At 39.3% G+C, this 13,766-nt stretch overlaps 3 protein-coding genes across 8 annotated transcripts in view; 2 read left to right on the forward strand and 1 right to left on the reverse strand.

Moving 5' to 3' along the window:
• The first annotated feature begins 134 nt into the window (after positions 1-134).
• On the forward strand, positions 135-7,971 carry gpx4a (glutathione peroxidase 4a). Of its 3 annotated transcripts, none has more exons than XM_016663351.1 (7): positions 135-173; positions 5,360-5,454; positions 5,539-5,683; positions 6,824-6,975; positions 7,166-7,190; positions 7,349-7,408; positions 7,604-7,971. In XM_016663351.1, the coding sequence occupies exons 1-7, from the start codon at positions 150-152 to the stop codon at positions 7,634-7,636; spliced, it is 534 nt and encodes a 177-aa protein (XP_016518837.1). In that variant the 5' UTR covers positions 135-149; the 3' UTR covers positions 7,637-7,971. The 3 variants fall into 3 exon arrangements, with proteins under 3 accessions (XP_016518837.1, XP_016518836.1, XP_007576795.2); XM_016663350.1 differs by lacking the exon at positions 135-173 and adding an exon at positions 3,776-3,919; XM_007576733.2 differs by lacking the exon at positions 135-173 and adding an exon at positions 5,015-5,194.
• polr2eb (RNA polymerase II, I and III subunit E, b) lies at positions 243-3,215 on the reverse strand. The gene is made up of 8 exons (XM_007576734.2): positions 3,021-3,215; positions 2,451-2,625; positions 1,542-1,657; positions 1,357-1,437; positions 1,213-1,271; positions 1,028-1,106; positions 503-575; positions 243-381 (listed from the first exon to the last, which is right to left on the reverse strand). The coding sequence occupies exons 1-7, from the start codon at positions 3,075-3,077 to the stop codon at positions 510-512; spliced, it is 633 nt and encodes a 210-aa protein (XP_007576796.1). The 5' UTR covers positions 3,078-3,215; the 3' UTR covers positions 243-381; positions 503-509.
• Positions 7,972-9,541: 1,570 nt separating the features above from the next.
• pip5k1ca (phosphatidylinositol-4-phosphate 5-kinase, type I, gamma a) overlaps positions 9,542-13,766 on the forward strand; it is a 49,528-nt gene continuing 45,303 nt past the window's right edge. For 2 of the 4 annotated variants that reach the window (XM_016663348.1, XM_016663345.1), the window contains exon 1: positions 9,542-9,913. In XM_016663348.1, coding sequence (XP_016518834.1) covers positions 9,781-9,913 — 133 coding nt within the window. In that variant the 5' untranslated portion in view covers positions 9,542-9,780. The remainder of the gene's footprint in view (positions 9,914-13,766) is intronic. The other 2 variants (XM_016663347.1, XM_016663346.1) reach the window with 1 other exon arrangement.

Below are 13,766 nucleotides of genomic sequence, written 5' to 3' on the forward strand. Positions count from 1 at the left end.
TGGAGGAAGAGCGTAGTTTCTGCCCCCGTCATGATGTCACTAATCTGGTTTTAGGAAGGGCGTAAAGAGGAAGTGCATGTGAGACGAGATAAAAAAAAAAATAAAAAAAATTCAGAGCACTAGAAACTCCAGCCTACGACAGCAGCAGCATGCCTTTTAAAAGGAAAAAGAAGGTAGGCACTGCATTCTGACACAGCTCTGCACACCGGTAAAACTTTGCTCTAAACTAAAGATTCAGGCAACCATATTTGAATTGACTTTATTTTACAAAAATCAGTAAATACAAATAAAAATGGAATCTAAAGAAGTTAAAAACAAGGAGAAATTCCATCCACAAGCAAAAAGTGGACTTCAGCGGTCCTGAAAGTCGATTCAGAAGAACTGGAAAACAAAACGGAGACGTGCGTCAGACTCTGCAACTCAAAACGGAAAGACCTGAAATACAAATGGATGGCTTAGAGATTTTTAAAATGGGTAATGTCCTAAAAGTTGTTTTGCGTACCTGTCCATCACTGGACCAGCCTGTAGGTGATGTACCTGCCAGCAGTTTCACTGGGTCGGATGATTTTCACAACCTGTGAAATTCACAAAAACAGCTTCCATTTGGGTTTTTTTTTAATGATGTTTCCATAACACTGCTGATGTTACATTTGTTTGGACAAATGTTTGCATTTGTCCAAACATTTATTCAAATCAGACAACTGTGCTGCTCATAAAAGTTCCAGTGAACAGAGAGTTCATTTTGAAGTGAATCTGATAATGAGAACATTTGAGGTAAGCGCTGTTAGCCTGCAGCTGAACCCGTGAGAAAAACATTTTTACAGAACTGACTGAACCCTTTATGCAGTTGTTTAAATGTCAAAACCGCTTTCGGGTGTATGCATTTCTTATTTTTATGGTTCGATCTTTCTACCTGGTTGGGAATTTGCATGCTTGGTTTTGCCTGTCACCTTGCTGGAGTTTCCCCAGTCAGATGTCACAGATTATTTCTACTCGTATTTAATGCATAGTGCTCGTCTATGTTTACCTGTCCTCTCTTCAATCCAAAGTAGCGAGCCACGGGGTCTCCGGCCTGTATCCTTGGTAACTGGCTTTCCTTTAACTTGCTAAATTAAAAGGGGTTAAGGAGAACAAAGGCACAAACAGAAAACAAAGCATAAAACCTCTCGGCACATTGCAACACAAACTGCAGAGGAGGATCGATCAGGATACTATCTGGCTAGAAGTTCAGTCACTTCCTCTTTCGTCATGACGATGTGCTCAGGAACAAGCTGAAAGCCAGAGACAGGATGCAGAATTGAAACCATCGTCGTTTTTAGTTCACGTTAAAAATAAAAATAACTCATTGTTGTTTACCTCATGCTCTGTGATGTTAATAAGCAGCTCCTGCTGCAGAAACTGCTCCAATATGTACTTGGGTGCCATGTCCACTAGAGACTGCAACAAATATCGATAAACAGATTTAGAAAAACATCCAGGACAGGGTCACTTTTCCAAACCTTCTCACGTGAAGCGTTTGCACGAGTGTGAGAGTTGTTCACCTGCTTGGCCGAGGGCGTCATGCCCATCTGAACCACAATGATGGCTCTGGTGATGTTCTCCTCCTGCATCCGCTGGCAGTACATCTTGATGGTCTTTATCCCCACTTTGGGTTCCTCTGGTGGGGACGACAAAACGATGAAGACGAAGCTCTTTCACCCATCAGATGAAATTTCAAATAAAGCAGTAATATTTGCAATCACTGTGCCTCATTTCTTCCTGTTCAAGTTAGAACTTGAATATCTTTGCGTCTTTCTCTCAGGAAAAGACTAGAACTGTTTACACCTGATCGGACAGTTTGACACTGAATATGAGATAAATCTTGCAAAAAAAATAAAAAATAGTATCGCATATCTCAGTTTCTGGTTCAAGTCTTCTTAAGATTTCTTCTCTCACTTGAAATATGTAAAGGATGTAACTTCAGTTTCATTTAGTTTTTTTTTTTTGTCAACTAGACCATTTTCTACCAAGCTCTGACCTCCTGATTTCTACTTTTTTTTTTAGCTAGAACATATAAAGGAAAAGACATTTTGTAGTTCTTCTAATACAAAAAAATGAAGGAATTTCAAGATGATCATTTATTATTATTATTATTATTATTATTATGCTGGCAAAAGCCATTATGAATTCATAACTAGAGGGTTACAAATTAACAGTGTGTGTTTGTGCTGATACTGGGAAGCAAATATAATCTAAAAATATTAAAATGATGTACAAAAAGTAGATTAAAAGTAAGAAGTAAAATAATATTTAACATAAACCTTCAAAGTAATTTAAGAAAAATTTTGTATTTATTTATTTTTTTGCTCAAAATTGCTTAAATAAAACACACAATTTCTGAATCCTTCAAAGTAAATCAAATACTTTGCACAGTACCGTTTAAAGACTGAACGGTAAAAGCAAAACCTTACCAGGAAAGAAAACAAACATCTGATCTGTGGGATCATCATTATGTGCCACCAGCACCGTAAGGTCTGTACGTCTGGGTCGACCTTCGCTGGGCTTGTCTCCGAATTGACTCTTGAACTCCTCCAGAGTCTGATCCAACTCGTCTTGTGTCACCAAATAGCCTCTGTCATGGCAGAGCTGTGGGAGAATCAGAAGCAACGTTAGTTTGTTTATTTATTTAGAGCAGGTTTGTCCTGTCTGACAGTCCCACTATATAGACTTTATCCATCACTGGTTCTTACTTTTAGCATAAGCTTATATTCAAATAATGATAGTCAGTGGAGTCCAGGAACGTTACAGCGAGAATATTTACGTCAAACTGTATCGTTAGTTAATCTGTTATTCATTTTTCAAGCTTTATTTTTGATAGGTTGCTACTGTATTACACTGAAAATGCTAAATGTCAGCAAGAAAAAAAGAGTACAAAACTCTATGAAACACCAGGATTTCCATCACCACGAAGAGCTCTTCATTGAAACAAGCTACTCGCCGAGCTAACATGCTAAGGAAGATAACTTTCAAATCTAACGCACCTGCATGATGGTTTTGCGGATTTTCCACAACCTGTAAGTTTCCTCCTCGTCATCCATACCGCCTTAAATAGCCCAAATGAACAAAATGATCAAAAAGTATTAAGTTTTTTAAATGGATATGACAATTTTGATCCTCGTCTTAGACAAGGCGACACACGCTTTCGTTTACCAACGCAGGGTAATGACGTCACGCGCTGTGAGACATGAATCGCCAGTGCCATAGACATGGCCAGTGCGTCTGCCATATTGTGAGTGGCAGCGTCGTGTTAATTCCCCAACGGAAACGGTATCTTGTTTTGTTTTCTCATATACGGATGTTTTTTTCTGGTTAAAAGGCTCACAGAAGTTCACGTTCAAGTAATTTTATATTTATCTATTGCTTGTAATACAGAAAACTCTTATACAGCTCCACAATGCACTTTGTTCAGTTCAGTTTTAGTTAAAATCAGGGTCATGGTCTTTGCCATAATATGGCATTAATATTAATGATTATTATTGCAATATTGTTGTGAAAAAATATTCAAATGGTGTTACGTAAAATCTTGCTTTTAAAATAGCATGCGCCAGTGGCTTTTATACAATTTTGGATTTACTGCAACAAAAATAACTCATGACTATCACAATATGGCGGCGACGTTAACGCTAACGTTAGCTAAATGAATAAATAATAATAATAATAATAATAATACATTAACAATTTGCTCCGCCCTCTCCAGCTCTTTCACAACATATCGCTCAGCAGGGCGGAGTCAGTCACGGTCAGCTGCTATGGAGTTGGACCCCGTATTTATACAAAACTGCCCAAAATGAGACCCTTATATGTTATTTTTGCAGTAGGGACTCTGGCGAGCATTGGGTCGCTGTTGGCGCTGATACTGTACTTTGTTTTATCTACAACGGTAACGTAAAACTCTGATACGTGATGTGTTTTCGTGTGCGAGATTGTCAAACTTGCTTAACAATGAGCAAGCTAACCTCCACAGCTGTAACATCATATTTCTGTTAGCTTGTTTTTCTTAGTGTCGTCATGCTGCGAGCCTTTGATTAGCATTCAAGGGCTCCCTAGCTGGCTAACACCCCTGTACTGCTCCTCTCTATAAACAGTTTGCACAGACAGTGTACTTTGGTTCGGACAAATATTCAAAGTAACAAGATTATACTTCATGACACTCAAGCCAATATCCCTCTTGCCCTCTGGGTCATGTCACCGCTGATAACCGCATCATTTAAAAACACAGCTGCATGTTCCGTTTGTCATGTTGCATAACTGAATCACAGCTTAAAAAAAAACATTCATACCCTTGTTTGTTTTCACATTGCAACCATACATTTAAATGTGTTTTATCGCAGTTATGTTTGATGGAATAAATTGGAATTGGAATGAAAAAAAGTTTTTCAAAGTCTCTGAAGAAAATATAACAGTATAACTAACATTTCCAGTTGTATGAATTTTTCTGTATTAGTAAATTACTGTTATGGAAAGGGTGAATATTACACAAACTTGCTTGAACATGATATAAGAAAAATCCTTCTAAATCTTTTGAACATGTTACCAAATCGAGGTCATTTTGCTTTTTATTGAATAATGTTTTTCTCGGCACTCACGCTGGAGATTTCCCACATCAGCTTGCATAACGCTGCTTTAAAACGTCTTGGAAACACACACTCTTTTGTTGTCTAGGCTTATGATTTGGTTGCTTTTAAGCTCTGGCACTCAGATGAACTTCTTCAACTTGCATGTGTTCCCCAAACGTGTCTGGTTTCCAGTTAGATTTTTTTTAATTAAATCGCGTTACACAAACAGTCTGAGTGTGTTTGCTCTGACCACCGCTCTTTGCCCCGGGGGCCGCATGCAGCTCAGTTTCCCCCCCCAAGATTATCAAAAAACTTTGAACTATGGACTGCTGGACATGTGCCCTTCTGATCTGGATTTATTTGTTTAGAACCAAGGAGTCACAGCTTATCATTTCTGTAAATCTGCGCCCGCCCCCTGGTAGATTGTGAACCACCTGGTGTGCGCTCTATCTGCGTCAGTCTGAGGCTGTAAGCTTTAGTGACAGATCGCGAGGCGTAGAGAGCTGATTGTTCTCTCTGTCTTCAGAGGAACAAAGTAAGAGGCAATCATGCGCCTGACAGGGTGCACAGTGCTGCTCTCTGTCCTGCTGCAGGCGATGGTAAGACGGAATCAAATTAGGGCTTAAATGCTGAATCTTAATCTAATTTTTATTCATAACTTTGCTATTTTTTCAGTATTTGTATCCCCATTTGCACGTAATTCGAAGTAGAAATGCTGACGTGGCTCTTATATCATTTTAACCCCTTTTTTGCCCCCCCAACAGTCTACCCCCATCGAGGACTGGCAGAGAGCTACGTCCATTTATGAATTTAACGCAACAGACATCGATGGGAATTTGGTGTCCCTTGAGAAGTACAGGTAAGTCTGATTGTGATCATTTCTCTTTTAATGTGACAGCTACAGTATCTTTCTTTAATGTGTTTTTTTTTTGTGTGTCTTCAGAGGAAATGTTGTCATCATCACCAACGTTGCCTCTAAATGAGGTAAAACTCCTGTAAACTACTCTCAGCTTGCTAAGATGCACGCCAAGTACGCTGAGAGAGGTTTACGCATCCTTGCCTTCCCATCCAACCAGTTTGGGAACCAGGTAAGTTTAAATTAACTTAAATCGTATTTTACTGATGCAAAGCTGGACTACGACCTGAAAAAAATAAAATAATTCATGCTAAAACGAATAGACTTTGATAACAGATTTTACAATTTACACGACCGCAGACGTAGTTACAGATGTAAGTGTTTTCCCGCTGGGGACAGTGCTGGCATTTACTAGGTAAGGCTTTTATGAATGTGTTTGTTTTGGATCTCTGCCTGTTAGTCAGCAGAATTATCCTGAAGCTGCCAGCCTTATGAAGCTCTGTGTAATATAAGAACGTAAATGGAGAAAGATACCTTCAAGTAAGTGTAGGTTCAGCCCATGAAAGAAATATAATAATATTTTTGTGACTCAGGTCTGTTCTGTGGCAGACAGTACCGGTCAGCAACTTTCACACAGTCTTCATTAGCATCATTGTAGTTTATAGTTTGGGAATTAATAACTTCTTTTTTTTATCTGTTCTTTTTTAAGAAATCTGACACAAAATCAGCAGTTTCTGAAAACATGACTTGGAAGCACCAGTTTCAATTTATTTTGGGCTTCATCTAGTCCACCTTGCATCAAAATTATATAAACTTAAACACAAACACTAACCACCTGATGTTTGGTAAAAAAAAAATTCCAGGAAGTTGCAGTACAACAACATGCTTTTTGTAGCAGCCAACAAGCACGATTTTTTTTATTTGAATCTAGATATTTAAATTGATTTCAATTGGTTGGTTTCCTGGCCACAAATTTTAAACAAACATGCGATGGTGTGTGTACATGTGTGTATGTGCGTGCGTGTGTGTGCGCGTGTGCGCGCGCGTTGATGATATTGTGCTTTAGCCATGTTGAAACCAGTTTTGATCTGTTTGTCGTCATTGCCCCATTAGAACACCCACTGTGTCCACGTTTCAACCATCTATCGATTAGAGTTGAAGTTGAAGAAATTAACAATAGTCCACCAAACAGATCCTCAGCATGATGCCACCACCACCATACTCCACAGCTGACACAGTGCTAAACACTTGCCTGGCTCCGATGGGCCAGGAACTCAAACTTTGTCTTGCCTTACTGTGTATTGATTTTGTTTTTTTAAAACTAACTGGTCTCCGTCATATCCGTTTGCTTTCTGGTTTTTTTTAACTGCAGGAGCCGGGTAACGAGACTCAGATCAAGCAGTTCGCCCAGGGCTACGATGCTCAGTTCGACATGTTCAGTAAGATCGAAGTGAACGGTGAGAACGCTCACCCGCTGTGGAAGTGGATGAAGGAGCAGCCCAACGGGAAGGGGACCTTTGGAAAGTACGTTGATAAAAAAAAAATATTTAAGTAAGACACTAGTCTGTAAAAGTTGGAGACCAGTTAATCACAGCTGCAGATTACAATGCATCTTAAAATCAACTTTAGCACCAGGGATTTATTTAAGCTGAAATGAAGGTCAATCAAATGAGAAAGTATTTTTCTGACATGCCTTTTATTTTCAATCCTGCAGTAGCATCAAGTGGAACTTCACTAAGGTAATCCCAACTAACAGTTTAGATTGTTTGACCTTGTTTTCTCTTTTTTTTTTTCTAAATTAATAAGAAACTACTTTACTACTTAACTGTTTGGTGTGTTTTTTTTTTTAAAGCTCATGCTAAGTTACTTTTTGTTTTCTTTTCTTTTTTGTACCTAGTTTCTGATCAACAGGGAGGGACAGGTGGTGAAAAGATACGGACCCCTGGACGATCCAAGTGTACGTACAAAATCCTTCCCTCTATTAGCGAATTGATCTGAGCTGTGACAGACTTGCAGGAACCTTGATCAAACTTCCCTTTACACCAACTTGTGTTAAGTGGCAAACATTGAACAAACTAACTTGATTTCTGTCTCATTATTCATAGAAACTTTAAGATTCCCAGATGACATTTTACTCTTTCTTTGTTTCCAGGTGGTGGAGAAGGATCTTCCCAAATACCTTTAATACACCTCAATCATTCCTCGACTACTGATGCCATGCTTATCATATTACATCTCCAATGCTTCCTTTCGTGTCTTTGCCTCTCCAAGAACCGATTCATATGGTTAAGGTCCATCCCAGACCAGTGACGGTCTGTTCTGAAACCCGCATTGCGGACAGGACAGACCTGATGAAAAGGGCGTGCCAACCTTCTGGAAGGATCTCAAAACTGATATGAATCTGGTTCACTGGAGAGAAGGAGACGGGGTGTCCGGTGCACATCAATAATTCTCTTAATCTACATAAAATGATGCCTTTTTTTTTTTTTTCTTAATAAATTTGCTCAGATCTAAATTGTAGTTTTGGTCTGGTCTGTGAGATTTCTCGTTAGTGTTGCTCTTTTCCACAACTGGCTAGAGATTAAAACGGGCCCAAAGCATGCAGACTGTTTAGTTGACATTATTTATTAAATAACTACCACTGAATGATAGCCATAGATGGCTCTAGGAATAGGCAATATTGGCAGTTGCTCAGGACGCCAACTTCCAAAAACCCTTCCAAGAAATAACAATAAATAATAGCAAGAAAATGTTGGCCGACTGTCTGCAGTAAAAAATAAAAATTCAAACATATAAGTAAAACAAATGATCACATAACTGAACCGCTTCACTGATAAAGAAATATTTACATTTTTCCAGTTTCTTAAAGTTTTTTTTTGTGTGTATCATAATTATAGTGGTGAATAAATGCCAACTTTTCTAATATTTTCCTTAGCTTGCAGTTTAGCTAAATATGGCAGGCATAGTGCTTCTGAAGTTGGCATTGAGTTTGTAGCTTCTGCAAGAACAGTTTGACCTATTTATCTTTGGAATTGAATTAATGAGATGAATCAGACCAGCTTCATGTCACGTTCCTGCCCAAAACAACTGAACAACAATCTACCAGGTTAGGGCTTGTTGGACAGTATTTCCTCTCTGAATAGGTCAAATGAAAACAATTCTAGGTCAAAAGTAAATTAATAATTTCTTTTAAAAAGCTCATAAATAAATATTTTTGCTCCAGTTCAGGCCCCGTATGTTTTTTTTTTAGTTTACTTAAGACTGGGTTCTGACTTTCTGTGAATAAATGGTTAACGGGATGCCAGTTGAATGTGGAGAGGGAAGAGTTTAAAAATGTTTGACTATATTTTAGAAAACAGTTAATAGATTTTTAGAGCCTTATAGGATACCAGGATATGAAACAGAAATCTTTGTGGGTGTAACTTCTATATCTAGAAACTATACATTTCCCATTTTGAATCTAGTGATTTACAACATATAGGCTGCAATGTAAGCTGTAACTTTTTAATAATCTATTTAATTCCACAATTAAAAAAATGAGAATATCATTTGTGAAAGATTGTGCCATCCCAATTCACTGTACTGTTACTGATCTTTGATATTGATAATGTGAGGAGCTGCAGCTCTCTTGAGATTTTCCAAATATTAACTTGAAAAATCTGCTAAAAACTGTGCAGGTAAGAATTGCACGAGTCTGTGTGTGTATGTTTGAACTGTACATAGTTTCTTTAAAAAATGTTATTAGTAGTAATACGAATTTATTATCAATTTGCATACATAAAATTTAAGGATGGGTTTTGATGAAGTAGTTGGGTAAGGGGGAGGGGAAAAAAACCTGCATATGTTTACTTGAGTTATTAGAATCACTTTACTTTAATCCATAGTGCAGTTTTCTGGCGGTCTTTTTTATAAAAGTATTCAAGAATGAATAAAGTTAAAGATGCAACTGCTAACTCCTGGATTCACAAGAGATACACACTGAAAATGTCCAGTAATGCAAGTTTTCAGTGAGTTCCTGGCTGCAGTTCCCCCACATGCCTGCAGATGGAGCCAGAGCTTCCTTTATCAGCACCAACCAGGCAGCAGCAGCGGGAGCTGCTCAGTAGGCAGCAGCAAGTGCAGCCAAGACGAGCGGACTCTGCGCTGCTTCGTGAGGGAACACCGCACTGATGAGGGGACCGTCGCTGAGAACCGTCTCACATTACTCCTGGTGATTACCGTGACACATCCATCAACGCGTCCCTCCGCCTTCCGCCGGGATTTCACCGCCGCTGAGAGGGTCTGTCTTTCGGAGGACGTGCTTGTTTTCTTTTTCCTCCGGGAAGCTGAATGGAAGCAGCAGCCGAGGGAGCGGTCGGGCTGTCGGAGGCCGGGGAAGGGAGCCCTCTGTCCGGAGCCACAGCATCCGATGATGGGGAGACGGTTGTGGGAGTCAGCTACGGGATGGACGCCGCAGACATGGGTATTTTATCACGTATTCATTAACCTCCATTCCTCTTTAATGTTCGTTTATTTTCCTCCTTCTTATTGTTATTTGTTAGATTTTCTCTTTCTGCTGCTGTGAGCAGAAAGTCCCGACTCATCTCTGCTAGCCTCAGGAACTGGAAAGCTAAGCTAGTAGCTTGGTAATGGGTGAGCAGAGCAGGTGAAGTTATGAACATGCAGTTCTTGGCACTGGGGAGCGTGTTGTCTGCGTGTCCTGAGCGGCTAGAAACACAACGAATCACGGACAAGATTAGACAAGCAAATGGGCGTTATTATATATGTATGAGCTGATAAATGTACTAGTAAGCTGGGGGAAATAAAAACTAGACAGAGGCGTTGCTAGGATATTAGACCACCTCTCTAACAGAGACAGCATGTTTCGTTCTGGTGCTTCTTGTTAATTAGAAAAATAATAAATAAAAATATACATATATATAAATGAAGACTTTTCTATTTGATTTTGAGAAACATGAACTGTAAAAACCACTTCATTAAAAACAAACCCAATTTGTGTCATTTTTCCAGATTCACTACAGGGTGAAATATGCCCTGCTTTGATTTAACGCAACAGGTTTGGGTTTGAATTTGAGCCATGGGGTTAGGCTTTCAACCCAAAAGACTGATGAAGTCAAATTAATTGATTTTATCCACCTTACCATGTACATCCTTAATTCTTGCAGGATTGCTGGTGGATGCACACTTATATGTTCAATGTTGTTGAGAGCGTCTCAGGTGCAAGTTGGAAAGCATTCCAACCTTCCCAGTTGGAGGTGTTGCTGTTTTTCTGACGTCTGAGTATGAAGTCAAAAGTGACAAATTATGTTTTTGCACGGTGGAAGGAGGACAGAGTATCCAGAAAGAACGAATGTATACACAAGGAGATCATGCAGACCTCACACCGAAGGTCCTGGATCGTCTTTCAGGGAGACAACAGTGTGGACAATTGCGCCACCCTCCCTGAAAATGGATGATTTTCATGTTTTTTTACACCCCAACAAAAAAAGAAAGCGAGCTGTGGTGTAATGTCACAACAATATTAACCCAAGATTTTGGTGAAATAACCCCCTCCGCCCCCCTTTCCCCAGCGGTTTGTACATTGTAATATATGGTGGGTTTATTGGGGGTTAGGGTTAGGGTTTTATGGTTACTTCAGCCAGGAAAAACCGAAGCTAATGTACACTTTACAGGTATACTGTAAAAAAAATATATAGAAGGGGTTTGCTCACGACAGCCAGCTGGAAACACAAGAAAAACCGACAAACGGCTGCTCACGGTAGAAAAAGCAGCTCCTTGAAGAAGAAAAACCAACGTAATCCTTAATTAAATGTAAGCTGTGACTTTACCATCCACCACAATTCTTGCATATCGTTCCTCTACTTCTGTAATCCTCTTTGACGCTTGCAATATTAAAATGTTTGTTTCATTTTGAGGTTTACGCTTACAAAAAATACTCAGCTTCTACACATTTATCAGCTTGCTGTATAACCTTCATATCTACTGATAAAGAAAAAAAATTTTTTTGTCACTATTGATCCTGTTGTTGGGCTGCTCATTCCAAGCTGCATAGTCAAAGTGTATTCTTAGGCACTGCTCAGAGATAACTAAATGGCAACCGCAGTGAAAATAAAATCAGCTCCCCCCTGCAGGGGACCTCCACAGCACCCTAATAATGAGTGCTTGATGAGATTTGGGGGAAGAAATGCTTCTGCTGTAGGTTTCTGACTTCATTTACGTACTATGCATGTTTGTCAGGTATCAGGTGAAATCATGAGAAGTCAGGTCTGCTTGTGCTCAATTCAACGAACAGAAGCAAACGATGCATTTGTTTTGCCATGAGAGAAGACCAGATTTTAACAGTTTTATATTTAATAGCTGTGTAGATAATAATCCTTGGTTTATTGTAACTTCTAATTCGAAAGGAAGACAAATCAGTTTGTTGCTGTTGATGTTTGGCCGCTCTTAGCGACAGAGTTGGAGGAGTTAATTTGAAATGAGTGTTCCCCAAGGTTCGTCTTAGCATTGTTTATTCATCCGAAAGCCATCTTGGATGTCTGAGGCAGGGGTGAAAGTAAGGGGGTACGGCAGGGTACTGCGTACCCCTAAAAGATTTAGCAGGGGTACGCAGTACCTGCAAGAGAGGCTCAAAGACGTGACGCCCAATTTTTTTGTCCGGCTCTACTTTTTACAGTTAAAAAAAGGTTTAAACTCATAAAAAGAAACCATAAATATGTAATATATCTCCCACATAAACACTTTATTGAACATTTCAAAAGCTGTTCTTTTTTGGCCATTTTTGGGGTCTTTGAAGGGTCAAAATGTCATGCGGTGCGACTGTCCAAACTCAATTACTGTTTCAAAAATGTCTTTAAAATTACATTAAATCTGTTCAAATACATTTTCTTTCCTGTTTGGCATGATTTTCAAAGTCTTTTCTTCATCCTGTACAAATTTTCAAAGCATTTTTAGTTATAATTCCATTATAACATTTAAACAAACTTTGTCCGAAAATGTCATTTAACAAAATATCATGCGGTGCGACCAACAAGAAATTCCCATTTTTGGACTTAAATTTTGAAATCCAGTCAAAAACAGGAGGTTGAATCATCCAACAGTCTGCCAAGAATCACTGGAGACAGCAAACAGGTTTGTTTATTTTTCTTAAATTTCAGAAAAAGTGTCACTTTTAGCAGTAGGTATGTAGTTGCCATATTNTATATATATATATTTTTTTTTTATTTATTTTTTTTGTCATAGTTCCCCTAAGAATTTAAAACTACTTTCACCCCTAGTCTGAGGTCCGTCTGAAGTATCTGAAATAAACTGTCACCCTCTGGATGAAGAAAACTTGCCATGATGTTCAAAAATATCCAGAAACCACCAACGATCAAGCCAGCCGCAAACTGGAAGTGGTTGAAATACCAGTGTCACAATCTGCACGCAAGTAAACCCTGTTACAAAAATTCAGACCCAAAAGCAATGGTGAAGTTTGAGGCTAATAATCATCCAAATAGGTTCTGGTAGAAGGTTTTGTGCTCAGAGGATTGAGCTATTGGGGCCAGATTCTCAAAGTATGACAAGAGCCAAAGTGAGGGTTAGGGTTTTTGAAACCTAAGAAAACACTGTCCCAGCTGTCAGGCATGGTGGTGGTAGAATCATTCTGTGGGCTTGTTTCACTGTCTGTGCCACGTTTGATGTTTGGCTGGTAAAAACAAGCCCCATATTTTACGCTTTGCTTCGTACGGAGGATCCGAACCTTCGGCTAGTGAGAAACGATCGCTTGCTGGAGGCGTGGATTCTGTTGAAGTTTGAAAAGATTGGATCTGATTTTACCTCATTGGTAACATTAGGCCATGATGTATGTAGTGCGCTAGCTAGCTCGATTGCGAAGGAAGCTACACTACGAAGCCTAGCCAAGATTACATGCGCTGTAAACCACCATCCCTCACTGTGAAGAGATAAATGCCAAGCCGAATGATATCTAATAAAATGTCTTAAATGTTCCTCTTGCTTTGACTTTAATTTGTCAATGTTTGGACGCGTGGCCAACACGGACTAAATCCGTTCACTTCTTCCGCTGCCATTGCCGAACTACAGTCAGGCTGCAATTCTAAAACAGTGAATAATCTGTCATTCACGTCTCCTCCTTGTCTTTGCTGATTGGCCCGGTTGAAGTTCAGCCAGAGAAAGGGAGCTCAGTTGGAGAAATCTCAGACGGAGCCCAGAAGGGAGATGAAAATCGAGTGGAATTGCGTAGGAAGGTAACAGCCGGGCTAATTTTATATGCTAAGGGCCTGAGTACTCTCATTAGTGGAAGTGAGAATTGACAAATG

The sequence above is a fragment of the Poecilia formosa genome, unplaced genomic scaffold (assembly GCF_000485575.1).
Source record: "Poecilia formosa unplaced genomic scaffold, Poecilia_formosa-5.1.2 Scaffold415, whole genome shotgun sequence".
NCBI classification, from domain to species: Eukaryota; Metazoa; Chordata; class Actinopteri; order Cyprinodontiformes; family Poeciliidae; genus Poecilia; species Poecilia formosa.

Coding starts and splice junctions, on each gene's coding strand:
- polr2eb (XM_007576734.2), bottom strand. CDS start 3,077: ATGGATGACGAGGAGGAAACTTACAGGTTGTGGAAAATCCGCAAAACC. Junction 1,658..2,450: donor GATGTTTGTTTTCTTTCCTG/GTAAGGTTTTGC, acceptor CGTCCCCACCAG/AGGAACCCAAAGTGGGGATA. Junction 1,438..1,541: donor TGACGCCCTCGGCCAAGCAG/GTGAACAACTCT, acceptor TATTTGTTGCAG/TCTCTAGTGGACATGGCACC.